A 17221-nucleotide genomic window follows, 5' to 3' on the forward strand; every position below is an offset into this window, starting at 1 on the left:
CTCCCGAGGGCCCACAGCTCTCCCCCTCTGCGCACTCTGCGCTGCAGCAGGCCTTGGGGCCGGGGGACCCTTTCTGCTCCTGGGCAGCTACGCTGCAAAGGACCCCCTGCCAGAAATGCCTGGACGGCAGAACCGACTTCAAATTGTCTTGGAAAAATGCCAATAACGTCGTCTATACCCAGAAGACGCAGGCCGCCTCTCTGCCCGCAGATGCTCCCGCAGATCTTCCACCTCTTCAGCGCCTAGGACAACCTTGCGGCTTGGGATGAGGTGGTCCGCGAGCAAGTGCTCCCTAGGCGAGCTCGGCTGCCAGACCACATGAAGCAGAAACTCGGGCTTCTCCGTCCTTGGGATTTGCTGTCCTGAAGCATTTCCAAGGAATCCTCTGCCCTCTGAAGAAAAGACTACAGCACCTGTACCTGCGAGGCCATCAGAGGGGGAAATCCAAAGACCTTTCTCCCTCCTTAGCACTTCTCAAGGAAAAGTCAGCAAGTAAACAAGCCCGAGCTCTGCTCCGGACTCTAACCCTCCATCAGTTTCCTAAGCCCAAAGGCAACCTCAACTCATGTTTTCGTTGCAGATGAATAATATCTGAAATCAAGTCGTGACATTATTTGAACAGTGCATTGTGTGTTATTCATTATGAATAAAAAATCCGATGTAGAAAGCAAGTGAATTGTTTTCTATAAATAGCGTTGCAACTTACAGCGTTTTGTATGTCACAATTCTTGAGAGGTATTTGAGGTTTCTGAAGTCTGATGTTTTTGTTCGAAAGACTCTTCTTTTGGACATTTTTAAAAGACCTTTGTCAGTTAAACTGATTTTTTAAAAACTGCCAATAATTAGAACACAGTGCGAATTTCCCTTTCCTTCACATGGAGTTCAGTGCAGGACTTCCTGATCAGGTCGGTGCTTGTTTGGCTTGCCTTCACACAGTGATTCCAGGACTTGAGTGCTGTCTATATTTTGGTATTGACATCTTCAACATGACTGCAAATGTGTCCGTGGTTGCAAAGAAGACAACTGTAGTGAATCACGAGGGAATGTTTTCATGGGCCTAGACGCTAAGCAAAAAACAAAACAAAAAAATCACTTCTGTCCATATTTAATTGATCCAAATGTATGGTCCAGATATGCCAAAAAAGCTAAAAGAAATTCTGTTTGTGACTTGTGGGAACAAAGGACAAGTTCTTTAAATGAAACTGTCCTTCACTGTACACTAGGCATACTAATTCTATTTTTTTCTTTTTATTGAGTTTATTGGTACAATCTAGGTATATAATACAGTTACATTCATTATTGGGATCCTGTACCTTTACATGACGCGTCTTGATTCTCATTTTTTTCCCCTTTTTCCTGCCCTCCCTTCACCTCCTCCTCCCCTCCCCATTTACAAACACTTTATTTCCATTTTTTAATTTTCTCATATTTTTTTCCTCTCCCTTATTACCTTTCCCCCACTCTACCCACTTTCCCTACACCTTTAGCCCTTTTCTTCCTATTTCACATTATTAATTTTCTCATTAGGATCTTGTACTATTATAGTTTTTCACACCAGAGAAACTATTCAGTATTTACACATATGTGGCTTATTTATTTCACTTAAGAGTATATCCTCAATATATATCCATTTTCCTATGAATAACTCTAATTTCTCATTCTTTATGGCTGAGTAGTATTCCATTTTATAGAAAAACTACATCTTCTTTATCCAGTTTCCAACAGATGGGCAAATGAGAAGTTTCCAAGTTTTAGCTATTACAAACTGTGCCACTATAAACATGGGTGTGCATACATCACTGTGGTATGATTCTTTTAATTCTTTTGGAAAAATATCCAACAGAGGGATGGCTGGGTCAAATGGAACCTCTAGTCCCACCTCTTTGAGGTATCTCCATATGTCCTTTCTTTTCTAACTCTGCCTTATTTGTACAAAATAAAGAACAACAACAATAAACTGGAAATTTTTGGATAAACTAATCTAAAAACAGTAAGTAGAATGAATAGTTTAGAACTCTAGGATTCAGCAAAATATGACTTTGTAATTTGTGACTTTATGCTTAATTACAATGATCAGTTAAAGAAATCTCTGTATGAAAATTAAAAATAGGGAATCCTAAAATGATAAAACTAAAAAGGAAAGTAAAAGAAAAAATGCAATGATGTAAAATTAGAATCATCCTTAATTCTGAAGATGAAAATGGTCCATGAGCATATTTAAATTGCTTCTTGCTCTTGTAGTCTTATATTATCCTTTTTTTATTGTTTAGAGAATATTAGTTTCTGTAAGCTAAACCACATAGATAAGACCTTACATATTTAATGCAGTGTGTTACCCCTGTACAAATGGAAAAAAATTAACATTTCTAGACCAATATGGTTGTTAATTTCTGTACAATGGCAACTCAACACAGTAAACTGACCACTTGTGGTAGTCACTGGTCTATCAGCCTTAAACCATGTGAATTAAATTGAAATCAAGAAGCAGTCCAAAACATGTCTGCAGTGAATAAACTTTTCAATGTAGTATATTTACCATTTAGGATGAGGGCTCAGACAGAGCTAGGATGAGAGGAGTAGATAAGTAAAACAATTGAAGAAGGTTTCAAGTGAAGCCAGAGGACATAGAATGACCACACAATATTCAGGAAACTGTCGAATTCAAAAGGGATAGACAGAGTAGAAGTAGAAGGACAAGAATATATCCCCTTAACAGCAATAGGGGCTCACTTTCCCTTGAACCCGCTGATCCCTGTGTGAAGTAGAATGACAGAAGAAAAGAACATAAATAAAAGAGAAAAAATGATAAAAGAAGAAATCTGAGTTAGGACAGGAGCAGAAACAGAAAGGGAGATGAGGGATAATATGGTGGAGCAAGAGACTGAGTTGGGGAAAGAGGACAGAAAAAAGAAAGGACTTGCAGAGTGGAATGAGGAAAAGAAAGAAAAAAAGGATTTAAAGGGCCTCTTTCAAAGTATATCTCTGCTGTTATAATATACAACATGCGCAGCCATGTGCAGAACCAAGACCCCTGATCTCAGCTAGCTGATGGCAGAACCCCACAATGCAGACTGACCTCGGGCTGCAAGGCCAGATTGAGTTCCCTGCCCTCCTGAACAGTTGAACTCCACACCGTTCTACTACAGGTTTCCCATGCCCTTTCTTTAAAGATGTTCAAAGTCGGGAACTCAGAAAAATACTCTTCCTGACCACCTCGGCCTCCGCAGAGTGGGTCCAAAAACTGGCACAATCAGGAGGTCTGAAATTGCTGGGGGGAGGGGGGTTGGGGAAGTTGTGGGGGGTTCAGAGGTGCCCCAGCGGCTACCTTCCTGGCGCCTGAGCAATGGCATCTCCCGGCAGGAGAGGGCATGGCTATCCTTCCTGTGATGGTTCAGGGTGAGCAGGCCACTAATTCTATTTTTAATAGGAAAAATGGCCAATTTTATTTCAGCACTCACCTTATTAAAATAACTGATCTGCGAAGTCTAATTCTGCAATTTGCATGCAGGACATGTTTCATTTTTTTGCCTTCACAGAATCTTGAATATGGCTATAAGTATGGAGAGAAGGTCTTGGAACACAGAAAAATCAAAATTCTGTCCTTAACACTTGGGAAAAGAGGGAAAGCATGACAGTGTGACTTTATGCAGGTCCTTGAGGATCAGTGTCACAAAAGGAGAGAATGAGTATTTTATTTGTAACCAGTTCACTGTTTCTCACTGATATTCTAAGTAATAATGATAGAAATTTGATGAAAGTGCTCCTCAAATCAAATATCTGCTCTTTTTTCCTAAATACTTCACACAATCTTGCAATAAAACTTTCTTTGGAGAAGCTTAAAGAATTTGAAACTATCTTTTCATCTACTGTCCTCTCAATTCCTGTATATAGTATTTACTGGTATTATTTCTCTAGTATTTAATAATTATTTTTTTCTTTCATAAATATTGACTGGTATAATCCTACCACTCAGAGGCTGAGTTAGGTAGATTGGGCATTCAAATCCTAGTTGAGCAATTTTGAGTTTTAGTGAGCTAGTGTCTCAAAATAAAAAATAAACAATGGCCTGTGGATGTAACTCAGTTAAAAAGCCCAGTATCACAAGAAAGAAAAGAAAATCATGGCTGAGTTCCTGAATTGGTTAGGACTTGACTGAAGTAAATCAGTTTGATAAGATTTTTCTGTGTAGAGTTTTCACACAAATTCCTGAAGAAGTATTTTTAAAAGGAAATAGGTCAGCTCTTAAAGGCCACATCTCTGGTAGCTAAAAAAGCGAATATAGCCATATATAAAGAAGAATGTGGACATTTTCAGGCAAAACCATTGGTTTGTCAATCTGAAGTAGTACTATAATTATTATACCCCAAATTTTGAAAATCAAATGTAAATGGAACATACAATACCATATGAATCGATGTAGATAAAAGGTACCAAATGTTAATTTAGCAGTTGAGTGAGAAGACCCCAATCCTTCAAGGGATAATGCTACAGTTACCATATTAGTCAAGATTCAACTAAAAAAAAGAGTCAAAGCCACACTAGCTTCCTTTCTGTGCTTATTATTGCAAAACTATTTTCTGCCACTGGAAAAAAGCACATTTTCCCCCCAACTCATCCTCTTTAGTTTTGTCATGACATTGCTGGGTATTTGGGACCAAATTCTCAAAGTAAATCAGCATACAAACATGCCTGCCTACAACTAAGAGGCACCAAGTAGCTGACTAGGTAGGTGACAAGAGTATGTTTCATCTGAGTAACCCTCTTGTAATGTGCTGGACTCTTCTCATTTCTCCAGATCTCCTTCCATTTCCACACCACTAATCCATTCAGTGAGCCTTTCCAGATGAGAGCTCTGAGCCCCAGTTCCTTGGTTACATTTTATTTAGGTCCTTGATTTAATTTTGCTTTAGTTCATGCCTTAAGGCACATATCTAGGGTACATAAAGTGTTTAACAAATACTTTCAACTTTATGAAGACACATTTTCAAGAAGATAAAAACTAAAAAATACCTATGTCAGTAAAATGGACAAGGTTAGTGCCTAAGTAACCTGTCTGGCTTAAGCAAATCAGACTTTTCAGTGAGAGAGTAATGACAGCGGCAGAGAAAGAATTTGTTGTTCCACGGGAAGGAGTCTACTGACTAGAAAACACTGATCAGTCTACAGTCACCTCTGTTCTTATGGCCAGAAATATCCCCGGGGAGCAGGTAAGTGCTGAAGACTTAGAGTGGGATTTTCTCTCACATCATCGTGGCTCCACAGTTCATGAGCTCCCTGTGCTTTCACTTTTTCTGTTGTAAATGGAAAGAGTGGAACCTCTCAGTGCATGCCATAGTCACTGAAGTCCCCATTGGCTTAATGGGTCTGGGCACACAGCAGGTTTTCAATAGATATGAAAAGCTGTGACAATCATGGTGAACCTATGGCAATTGTGTTATTTGTTTTTCTCTTAACAAGAGATGTTAATGTATGAGTTATTTTTCTAAACTAAAACCTCAGTATTCAGGTTTAATTTCAGTGTTGGCCCTTTGTGATAAGTACATGGGTTTTGGATTGCAGTTCAGACACTTATCTCTAAAGGATTCGCCATCATTGAGCTGGGCTATTATTCATGGAGACTGTTTAAATACTAAGAACAGTGTCTGACTTACAATAAGCATTTTATACAATTTATGATTTATTCCTTTTATTAATATTATCTTTATCATTTCAGTATACTGCACTGGTGGAAGTGTCCTTTGAAATGATCATTTCCCAGTGGTGTAGCTGGAATTTGACTCGGGGCAGTCCTTCATTTTGCTGCCCTCCAACATATCTGAATATGCTAACCTATTTAAATAGAAAATGAAAATGATGTGTAGAAGGAATACAGATAATTTTATAGTTATTTATTTATTATAAATATGGTAATCTACAATATCACAAAGTAGAAAATTAAAATTTTATGTACTCTAATCTTTGCCCTGTTGCACTATAATCTCTTTTGGTAAACAACACTACCCAAAGAATGTGCCATCTGGAAACAGACCTACTTCCCACCCCACCCCACCTCACAGCTACCACTGACATTCCCTTTGCTTTCCCCTGATATGGCAAGAAGAATATTGGTCTTCTCAGTTTTTTTATCTACTAGGAGAGACCTTGATGGAATTAACACTTGCCCCTTACCCAAAGAGAATGCTGTGCTCTCACAAACTCACCTTTCTTGTGTATAGTATGATGATCTGGTTGTTGTGTCTTTCTTGTCTCTCTGTGATGAAAGAATGCAGTAAAGCTAGAAACAAGCTCTGGACTGGGGAATAATAATTTATCTTTGAGCCTTGGCCTGTTTGCTAACTTTATCTAATCCTTTTAACCATCTTGCTGTGCTCTGCACTAGATCTTATTCTCCACTTGCTGGGCAGAATGAACTAAGGTTTTGTTCATTTGTTTGTTTGTTTGTTTTAACTGTATGGTTCCATTTATTTGAACTGTTCAGATTTGGCAATTTCACAGAACCAGAAACTATTGCCAGTGGATGGAGGATGGTGCATGGTTTATGAGAAGAAGGGAGGAATTATTACTTAGTCCTTTTCTTTTTTTATTGAGGCGATGAAAATGCTCTGGAAGTAGACAGTGGTGATGGTTATGAAGTGCTAGGAGCATGCTAAAAACAACTGAACTTCATACTTAGAAATTCCTAAAATAGTGAGTCTTATGGCAATTATATCTCAATGAAAATATGTAAATGCTGTCACAAACATCACAATATAAAAATCTAGAGCCATCATGTTTCACTAGACACAATTTTGAGCTATAACAAACTACAATCATCTTTGAAGAATCTTTTTAATTAAGATATATCCACTAAAACATTGTCAATTCCAGGAAAACTTTTCAAAAATTTATATAATTGAAATTGCCCTTCTGAAATAAATGTTTGTATTTCTTTGAAAAAGTGAATTACAACTTCATATTTCCAAAGTTATTAATAAAATTATATTTAGGAAAGGTACTGCTAACTTATAGCATTAAGTGAAAACACTTCACCTTCTTTATAAAAGTGATTTAGAGAGCCATAAGAATGTTGTATAAAACTTTTTCTTTTGGAAACCCCCTATATTGTGAAATTACAAATGTTTGTATTTCTTTGAAAAAGTGAATTACAACTTCATATTTCCAAAGTTATTAATAAAATTATATTTAGGAAAGGTACTGCTAACTTATAGCATTAAGTGAAAACACTTCACCTTCTTTATAAAAGTGATTTAGAGAGCCATAAGAATGTTGTATAAAACTTTTTCTTTTGGAAACCCCCTATATTGTGAAATTACAATATATATATATATATATTAAGATTTGAACATAATATATACAAAGCAAAATTCACTGGCAAAGTTGAAAGCGTATTTTTATATATTCCACTACTACTGTCACAAAACTTTTAGATTACAGTTTCATGTTAGCCATTTTGTGACTAAAAAGGTATGTGATATTAATGTTCTGAACTGAAATGCCAAAAACATAGTTTATAAAATATTTTTCTCTGCTAATGTTACATGAAGGCATGAGTTACCAAATTATGAAGCTATATAATACAGTTTTAAATGATATTCAGAGACTTTTGTTTTCCATGTTTTTCAACTTCTTCAGTTTCAGATTCATTTCCAACTTCAGCTTTGTTTTCATCCTCTTCTTTCTCTCTTATTTCCTGAAAGAAAATGAGTTGAAACAGGAACATCCAAGGCAAGGCTTTATGGGGAGAAAGAGCTTCCAGGCTACCTTGAACAATGGCAAGAGTGAGACTAACTGGTGTGAGGTTTATATAGGGCAGTGTAATGGGGAGACTATCATGAGAGTTGAGAATTGGTCTGGTTGTTGGGCAGGGTGATTGGAAGCAGAGGATCATGAGGGTAGCAGGGTGGAGCAACAAGTTAGGTTTTGCTTCTCCAGAGGGGGTAGGTTTCACGTTTCCAAAGTGACTCATTTCTGTAAGCTGGAACCATTTTAGGAATGGGAGCCACTTTAGAATGTAGGACCATTGGTACCATTTTGTCTGGTAGAAAACTATCATTTCCCACCTCCTCTTCTATGTTCTTTCACATCTTCCTTGTCTTTTCCTTCTTCCTCTTTTCCATCTTTTTCTTTTTCCTTTCCATCTTCTTCTGCATTTCCATCTTCATTTTCCTGTCCATATCCCTCCTCTTTTTCATATTCTCTTCTCTATATACTTGCTCTTTTTCATCTTTATTCTTTTTTCCATTTTCCTTCTCTTTCCCTTTTCCATTTTCTCTTTAAACCTTTCTCTTTTTCATGTTTTCCCTCTTTTCCATCTTCTTTCCCTTTTCCACCTTCACACCCTTTGTCTCTTTTTTCATTTTGGTACTCCTCCTTTTCTCCATCTTTTCCTTTCTGGTTTCTATCTTTGTCCTCTTTTTCATCCTTTCTTATTTTCTTCTTCTCTTTCTCTTCTTTATGTTGATCTTTATTTTTCTGATCTTTTTTTGTCTTGTTTTCCTTCTGCTGTTACTGCTTCTCTTTTCTCCTCCCTCTTTCCCACTGTCATCAATTTTTTCCTCTTTTATTTCCTTAATTTCTTTTTTAAGAGCTGGTGCTTCTATAATTTTGGTTTCTCTCTTTTCAGCATTTTAATTGTTGTAGTCTTTAACAACTTCCTGTTTGATCTCAACTAGTGTTTTTGCATTTGCATCTATGTTTCTTTCTATCATATCATTTTTGGTCTTCATTTTATTAGACAATTTAGCTGATCTTCTCTTTGGCTCCTGCCTCGTGTCACCTTGATCTACAGCCTTTCTTTGGGGCATTGTTGCAACTCTCTATAGGACAGTTTAATAGTCAATGAAAAAAAGACAAAAGCAGTCTCTTCTCAATCTGAGAAGCAACTGAGTCTTTGAATGAACTAATTGCAGCAGGATCCATACTCTTCTCAAAAAGAAAGAGAGAGAGAAAGAAAGGAAGGAAGGAAGGAAGGAAGAAAGAAACAAAGCAACAAAGAAAGAAAGTTGAACTAAATTTTATTTGTTATTCATTTCCCCAGTAGGATATTTCTTTCAACTTTTTGTTTTGGTTTTTTTTTTTTAGTTTGGTATATTTTTTGTTTTCTATTTATCCCCAGTCACTGTAATACAAAAAGCAACAAGTTTTGCTTTCTGTGAAACACAAATGAGAAGGGATATCTGTTATATTGAATGCTACAAGAGCAAATTATGATACAAAAGTAAATCATTAAGTCCATTTACTTTTTTACATATAGTTCATATTATTGATATCAAAGCAAAAATAGTTTATTTGTAATAAGCAAATAGGATTAAAATACTTGAAGATTGTTTTAGATGTTTGAATATCAATATAGTTTTTAAAAGATCAATTTCTTCAAAAGCAATGTGACCTTTTCTCAAACATGTATTCTCTTAAGGGATGATACAGATCCCATATATGGGAAAATTAATTACTGGGGCTACGAATGTGGTTTGGGCTCCAAGAATTAAACACAAATTGTATTCAGTATTTAATTCTATTAAATTTATTGAACATATCAGTAATTATATTCAATTCTTAAAATGAAAAATGTTGACCACATCTGAAAGCGAGAGAAGCTGAGGGTTATTTTCCCATGTGAAATGAAATTTAAAATTTAAAATGAAATTTACACTAATTATTCAAGTTAAAAGTTATCAAAAATAATTTATATTTAAAGAAGCTTTTAGCAGTTTTGAAAGATTTCATTGCATTTATATACATTTTTATGAGTTTATAAATTTGTATGATTTTACTTATTAAATTTATATAATATATCACTATAAGTATATATAATTTATAAGAAGAAAATAATATGGAGATAAGTTATATTAAAATTAAAAAGAACATACTATTACAAAGTTATCAGTAACTTTTATTGTATTTTTAAATTTAATTTCATTAGTACATGTTTGCAATACTTGATATTTTTATTGCATGGAGTTAATGCATGTACATAGCACAGCTTAATTCTTTTTATCATCCTCTTGCCCTGGCTTGCCTCCCCTCCAGCAAACTCTTGATTACTTTCCATTTGTGAAGTATGTTATCTCCCTATTTGCTATTATCTATCTTTTAGTTTGCCCTTTATTTATAATTTTGGTTTCTCATATGAAAGAAATGATATTTAAACTTCAGTTTTTGGTTTGTTTCACTTAACATTAGGGTTTCATTATGGTTTCACATACTCCAAATACCACATTTCATTTATTCATTCAACATAGAGGCTGTTTTCAAAACCTGATTATCACTAATGTGCTGTTATATAGATTATAAATTTAACTTTCAGCTTAAAATTTTTGTTTAGTTATTCCTCAAACTGTAAATAAATAAAATACTCTCACATCCTTTTTTTATATGTGTAGCAAAGACACAAATTCAGATCATAAGTATATTATTCTATCTCGATGCCACTGAGTTTTAATCAGGAATTCATTTAGGAAAACATATCTATCAAAGGTCTGGTAGCATGGGGAGTAGATGTAATGATGAAAGCAAAGTGGATGAGAAACCTTACTGAAACCCCATTAGAGAAGGGAAAAGAAAAACAGAAGTAGAAAACAAAGGGAGGGCATTCAGAAAATGAAGCTTCTGTGTTCTCTATTTAAGTCGTCTGAACAAATCGAGGTCCTCAGAGAACCCAGAGGCAGAGGTTCAAGATCACACACCCACCTCAGGCAGCCCAGCAGCATCAGCAGAATCCCCAATGGCCTGGCCATTTTCTGTACTGGTGGCCCTGGTGGCGCTTACCATCATGTCATCGTGCTCTCTGGGCTGTGACCTGCCTCAAACCCACAGCCAGGGAAATGAGAGGGCCTTGACACTACTGCAACAAATGAGGAGAATCTCCACTTTCTCCTGCCTGAAGGACAGAGAGGACTTTGGCTTCCCCCGCCAGGAGTTCGATGGCAAACGGATCCAGAAGGCTCGGGCCATCTCTGTCCTCCATGAGATGACAAGCCAGACCTTCCGCCTCTTCAGCACAGAGGATTCATCTGCTGCCTGGAACAATAACCTGCTGGACACCTTCTGCACTGGCCTCCACCAGCAGCTGAGTGATCTGGAGGCCTGCCTGACCCAGGAGGTGGGGCTGGAAGAGGTGCCGGTCCTGCATGAGGACTCCAGACTGGCTTTGAGGAGATACTTCCACAGGATCACTCTCTACCTGAAGGAGAAGCAATACAGCCTTTGTGCCTGGGAAGTTGTCAGAGCAGAAATCATGAGGTCCTTCTTGTCATCAGGAATACTTGCAAGAAAGGTGAAAGACTAAGGAATGAGTCCTGGTCTAACTTGCAAAAGGTTCTCATTGACTGTATCACACTTTTAATTTCTGCCACTTCAAAGACTCTCCTTTCTATCCTATTCATAAAACGTTCTGATTGTCTGATATTTTCAGAAATACCAAGTAACACTGTGTTTATCTTTACATGGAATTGCCCTTCCAGCTAACCTTGTAAAGATACAAGCATCTATTTATTTGTCTACTTTAATATTCATTTATTTAACTATTTACAGGATTTATTTTATGTTTCTACACACAATATTATGTACACTTCTAAACTGGAGTTAATGTAATAAAATATGTTCTTTATATTTTACTCAATTTGCCCATTTTTCTTTATTCACTAAATTTGTATTGTATGAAAACTTGTAAGATGTATTTAATCTTTAAAAGGTACTCATAAACCTCAGTGTGCAACCTTATAAAGATATGGAAGACGGAATCCATTTACCCTTCATCAAACTCAAACTGAAAGGAACTACTGACTACCTTCTAGGCTGGAATGTAAGCTCAGTTCATGAATGCTCATGGAGCTCATGTGAGGCTCTGAGTTCCATTGACATCACTTCTGAAAACAAAAAATAAAATCGTATCTCACTGATTTTGTAGATAAAAAAAAACTAAAAGGAACAATCATAGTTAATATCTGTTATATGGACTGCTGCAAAGAGAAAAAGGAAAAACCATTAAAATTTTCTCAGGAATATGAGTGTTGACATATGTTAAGGCATAAAATGACAAACGTAGACTTCTACATCAAATGTCCACTGTTCCTCACATACATGACTTTACAATGCATAAAATGGAAGTTCTGTGTGGTCACTGAAATACCAGCAGTGGAGCTGCTCATGTGACAAAAGGCTAGAGGGAGAAAAAAAAGACTTACACTGGATGTTGGGGCCATTCGTCTTTAAAGGGAGCAAGAGAAGAGTCACAAAGAAAAGTAAAAGAGCCTCATAGTACAAAGATAACCAGAGGGAATGGATAAAAGTGGTTTAAAGGAAATAAGTCTGCTTAGGGGAGGAATTTTTGAAGTCACATAAAGTGTAGCTTGAAACTGCCCGCAACATTCTGTCCCTTCACCTAACACCCCATTCACCCACAGCTGCTTTCTGTCCATGTGTACCCTGGTTTAGAGGTTTCTGCATCCTGGTATCACTAATAGGAAGGAGTCAGCACCAGGCACAAACTCTCCTCTGCTGCAAATACTCAAATGGCTGCTCAGAAACAGGATGAGGTTGAAGGAGTCAACTGGAGGTCATGGACAGAGGATAAAGATAATTAAAGTGTCCACCAGAATAACAACAGGGTCTCAAGAAACAGTTCCTATAAATTGAGCTACTTTTTCTTTCAAACCATAAGACCCAAATTCTAGATTTAGAATCCTTTGGATTCTTTTCCATAGGAAGGAAATGACTGAAGTGGATGTGGAGAGCAAAGAGATCTCCTAGAGGGTTGCAGACAAGAACAGTGTCCTCAACATGGATGACACCGAAGGCTTCTCACCCTAAATACTGTTGCAGAGGTCGAGGGTTACTCCAGTGTAGAGCAATGAGTCATAAAGCACAGGACAGATTATTCATGAAGATAGCACAATCCCAAGTCATCTTAGATCATGGTCAGATGTAAGCTTCTTTGAAAATCAACAGTACAAAAGCAACAGGGACATGGACAAGGTCTGAGTATGTTAACCTGAGGCTCTTGAAGAAAAGCCTTTCTAGGAGGACACATCAGTAATGTGCATATTGGAAGGTCACAATTTCTAAAGGGAAAAACCTTTGTGAATTTTTTTCTTAGTTGATTAAAGAGATGATTTTTAAAGATCAGTTCTCTTCCTTTCCTTGCAGTCTGTGCATTTTGCAATGTTTAGGTATTCTTAAAACTTGGGAACTTTCCTGAAGATTAGGGCCCACAAAACACACCTGCATCAATAAGAAATTAGAACTCATTACCATTAATTGGATAGTTAAAAAGCTATTCTATCTCAGAATGAAAGTTCATCAAAATGATGGTGATGGTTCATTAAAAAGGAGTCAAAACGAAAAGCTCATTTCTTATCTTGGAAAGAAACTTCAAGAGAGCCCACCAAAGAACCATCATGAAACCCACTTGCTGCAGTTCCACAGAAAGCAAGCACTTCCAGCTCTGAAGGTGCTGGAGCAGCATCTCAATGTCCCAGATAGTCTTTGAGGCACTGGACCAAGCTGTGTTGCCTGTGCACAACCTTTTCTCATGTTGACTGAGTTGATTCCAGACCAGTGGAGAAGCTCCATGTGACTCTGTGGGTCTTTTGTGCTTGTGCATATGGGTAGCTTTTCCAATATCTCAGCAAATACTTGGCTTTTATTTCATGTTTGCCAAACTAAAATGCCATCTTTTAAAGCTTAAGAGATACACAGAACATAAAGGCCAAGCTGATGTGTAAATCTTTTTTTTTTTCTTTTTTTTTGGTACCAAGGATCAAACTCAGTACCTTGTGTTTGAGAAGCAGGTGGTGGAACCACTGAGCTAAATCCCAGCCCTACAAATCATCCTTTTCAGTAGTGCATTTTGTAGTTCATAATGATTATATTTATTGTGGGTGCATGTACATGACAAGTGTTTATTCTATTTATGTCTCTTGCCATTCCTCTTTCCCCTTATTGTTTATTTATATCTCTCTTCCCTCCACTTGAAGACCCCTTCTAACTTGCAAAAGATCTATATCTATTTCTTATTATCTATCTTTTGCATGACTCTTTATTTATACTTTGGGTTTGTCATACAGTAGAAATCATAGAGTATTTAAATGTGTCTGATATCATTCAGTATTATGGATTCAAGGTGTATCCATTTTCCCAAAATAACTCAAATTTATCCTTCATAGCACAGTAGTACTCTCTTATGTATAAATATGACATTTTCTTTATCCATCATCTTTTGTGGAAAAATAAGCTACTTCCAAGATTTAGCTTCATGAATTGTGCTGCCATAAACTTGGGTATACATGCTGAACTTACATATGATATCTTTTATCTCTTTTGGGAAGATAGCTGGTAGGAGAATAGATGCATGGAATGAAATTTCCATTTTAGTTTTTGAGGAATTTCCATACTGATTTTCATCGTAGTTCTACCAGTGTATATTGCTATCAAAAATGCAGAAGCAATCTTTGTGCAGTGGCAATATCATAGCCAATGAGGTTTATCCAAAGTGTGATTATTGCTAATTGAAAAATGCAGAAGTGTTCGTTTTTCCACACGGCTTCATCAACATGTTATTGTTTTAATTCTTGAAGATAGCCACTCTTTCTGAAAAGGAATCTCTGTGTTGGTTTAATTTGCATTCCCATAACAACTATTGATGTTGAACTTTTTCTTTTCTTTGTTTCTTTTTCTTTTTGTTGGCACTTGAGGTCGAACTCAGGTCCTTGTGCTTACAAGGCAGGCAGTTGAACCGCTGAGCTAAATCTCCGGACTGATGTTGAACTTTTTGATGTATTTATTGGTCATTTTGACTTCCTCTTCTGAGAAAAATCTAATCTTATCAGTTGCCCATTTTTTGAATGGGTCTTGCATTTTGAGGGGTTTGATTTTTTGAGTTCTTCTTATATTCTTAATATTAATTCTCTATCTGAGGTGTAGCTGGCAAATTATTTTTTCCTGTTGTGGATGTTGTCTCTTCATTTTGGTGGGGGTATTTTTTTCTTCATTTTTATTAGTTACTTCCTTTGCTGAGCAAAAACTTCTTAAGTTGACCTAATCACATTTTTATTCTTAATATTATTGTTTGTGCAATTATATGTCTGTTCAGAAAGTCTTTGTCTACACCTGTCTTTAAGAATTTTATTTTTTCTCCCAGCATAAGTGTTTCTGTTTTAATATTTAGATTTTTTCATCAACTTTGATTTAGTTTAGCACAGAGTGAGAAATGGGGCTAGCTTCAATATTCGCCATGTGGATAGCAGTTTTCTCAGTACCACTGAAGAAGAGGATGTCTTTCTTCCATCATACTCTCTTGGCTCCTTTGTCAAAGATCAGGAGGCAGAATGTGTTTGGGCTTGTTTCTGCAACTCTTTGCCATATCTTTTACTATGCCATTTCTATGCCATTTTTTAACCACTGTAGCTTTGTAACATAACTTGAAATCTGGGATTGTGATGCCTCCTGCTTTGTTCTTGTTGTCCAGAACTGATTTGCCATTTTGGATCTCTTTTGGATCCATATGAATTTTAGCACTGTTTTTTCTAGTTCTGTGAGTACTGTTGGTGGTATTTTGATGGGGATTGCATTAAACCTATATTTCAATTATGAAAGTATGGCCATTTTGACAACATTGATTTTGCCTAGCCAGGAACAGGTGATGTCTCTCAAATTTCTGATGATCTTTCTTTGATCTACTTTGTCAGAGCTCTATAGTTTTTATTGCAGAGGTTTTTCACTTCCTTGATAAGACTAATTCCTAAGTATTTAATTTCTCTTGATGCTATTCTGAATGACATTATTTTCAATAATTCCTTTCTCAGTGTGTTCATAATTGGTGTACAGGAATGACATTGATTTTTGTATAGTGATTTTCTATCCTGCTACACTGCTGAATTTGATTATTAATTTTAAGAGTCTTTCAGTGGAATTTTTGGGGACTGCTATTTAGTGGATCATGTCTTTTGCAAATAATGACAATATGAATTCTCCCTTCCTTGCACATATTACTTTTATTCTCTTTCTTGATCGCTCTGGCCATTTTGAGTTCTACATTGAAGAAGAACAATGATAGTAAATACCCTTGTCTTATTCCTAATTTTAAAGAAAGAGCTTTCAACTTTTCCCCATTTAATATGATGTTGCCTTGGAGTTTGTCACAAACGGCTTTCTAACAGCTTGAGGTTGGGTCATTCTATAACCATTTTCTTCACAGTTTTTTTTTTTTTTAGTATGAATAAATGTTGTATTTCCTCAAAAGTTTGTTGCACATCCATTGATATAATCATGTGGTGTTTTTTTTTTCCTTGAGTCTGTTTATGTGATCTATTACACTTACTGATTTGTATACATTGAGTATGCAATCTTTGTTGTGAAAGTTACATGGTCATGATGATATATTATCTTTTTGTTGATTAGTTGCATCCTGTTTGCCACTATCTTGTTGAGGATATTTCTTCCTATGTTCCTTAATGAGATTGCCCATAGTTTTCTTTTTAAATTAGGTTTTTGTCTGGCTTCCGGCATCAAAGTTAATGTTAGCTTCCATAAATGAGTTTGTACTCTATTCTTTTGTAGGTTTTTTGTTTTGTTGTTTTTATTGTTGCTGTTGTTGTTTTGGTTGTTTTATTTGTGGGTTTTTTTGTTTTTTTTCACCAAGGATCAAACTCAGGACCTTCTGTTTTCAAGGCAGACAGCAGAATCACCAAGCTAAATCCTCGGCTATAAATGAGTTTGGGAGTACTCCTTCCCTTTCACTTTCATTGATGATTTTGAGAAGAACTGGTGTTATATCCTTTCTGAAGACATTTTGTAAAATTCAGTGGTAAATCTGTTAAAGGCCTGTACTATTTTTAGTTGGTAGAGTTTTTATTACTGCCTCCACTTTATTGTCTATTGGATTGTTCGGAGTACTTATGTACTCTTGGTTCAGCTTAGTAATTCATGTGTGTTGAGGAATCTGCCCATTTCTTCAATATTTTCCAATTTGTTGAAGCACAATTTTTCATAGTTGTTATTAATGATCTTCTGGATTTCAGCATTATCTGTTGTGATTTTGACTTTGTCATTTCTAAGGGCAATGATATGCGTCTTTTGTTTCCTTCTCTGGGTAAGTTTAGCTAAAGGTTTGTCTATTTAGTTCATTCTTTCAAAGAACCAGATCTTCATTGATTCTTTGCATTAGTTTTCATCTTGATTTTGTTAATTTGTGCTCCAATCTTTATGTTTACCTTCCTTGAAC

General features: G+C 36.2%; 2 protein-coding genes and 1 pseudogene across 2 annotated transcripts in view; 2 read left to right on the forward strand and 1 right to left on the reverse strand.

Annotated features, from left to right (window-relative positions):
* LOC117283837 (high mobility group nucleosome-binding domain-containing protein 5-like) overlaps positions 1 to 8804 on the reverse strand; it is a 21447-nt gene extending 12643 nt beyond the window's left edge. Inside the window, 6 exon segments of the mRNA XM_033757644.1 lie at positions 36 to 242; positions 6201 to 6250; positions 8061 to 8178; positions 8211 to 8273; positions 8275 to 8507; positions 8510 to 8804. Coding sequence (XP_033613535.1) covers positions 36 to 242; positions 6201 to 6250; positions 8061 to 8178; positions 8211 to 8273; positions 8275 to 8507; positions 8510 to 8804 — 966 coding nt within the window.
* A 1919-nt stretch (positions 8805 to 10723) lies between these two features.
* LOC104855004 (interferon alpha-4) lies at positions 10724 to 11287 on the forward strand. The gene has a single exon (XM_010613741.1). The coding sequence runs from the start codon at positions 10724 to 10726 to the stop codon at positions 11285 to 11287; it is 564 nt and encodes a 187-aa protein (XP_010612043.1).
* Positions 11288 to 14446: 3159 nt separating this feature from the next.
* On the forward strand, positions 14447 to 14637 carry LOC117283867 (annotated as a pseudogene).
* Positions 14638 to 17221: the final 2584 nt, after the last annotated feature.

The sequence above is a fragment of the Fukomys damarensis genome, unplaced genomic scaffold (genome assembly GCF_012274545.1).
Source record: "Fukomys damarensis isolate Sample0158 unplaced genomic scaffold, DMR_v1.0_HiC HiC_scaffold_31, whole genome shotgun sequence".
In the NCBI taxonomy this organism is placed as follows: domain Eukaryota; kingdom Metazoa; phylum Chordata; class Mammalia; order Rodentia; family Bathyergidae; genus Fukomys; species Fukomys damarensis.

Coding starts and splice junctions, on each gene's coding strand:
- LOC104855004 (XM_010613741.1), top strand. CDS start 10,724: ATGGCCTGGCCATTTTCTGTACTGGTGGCCCTGGTGGCGCTTACCATC.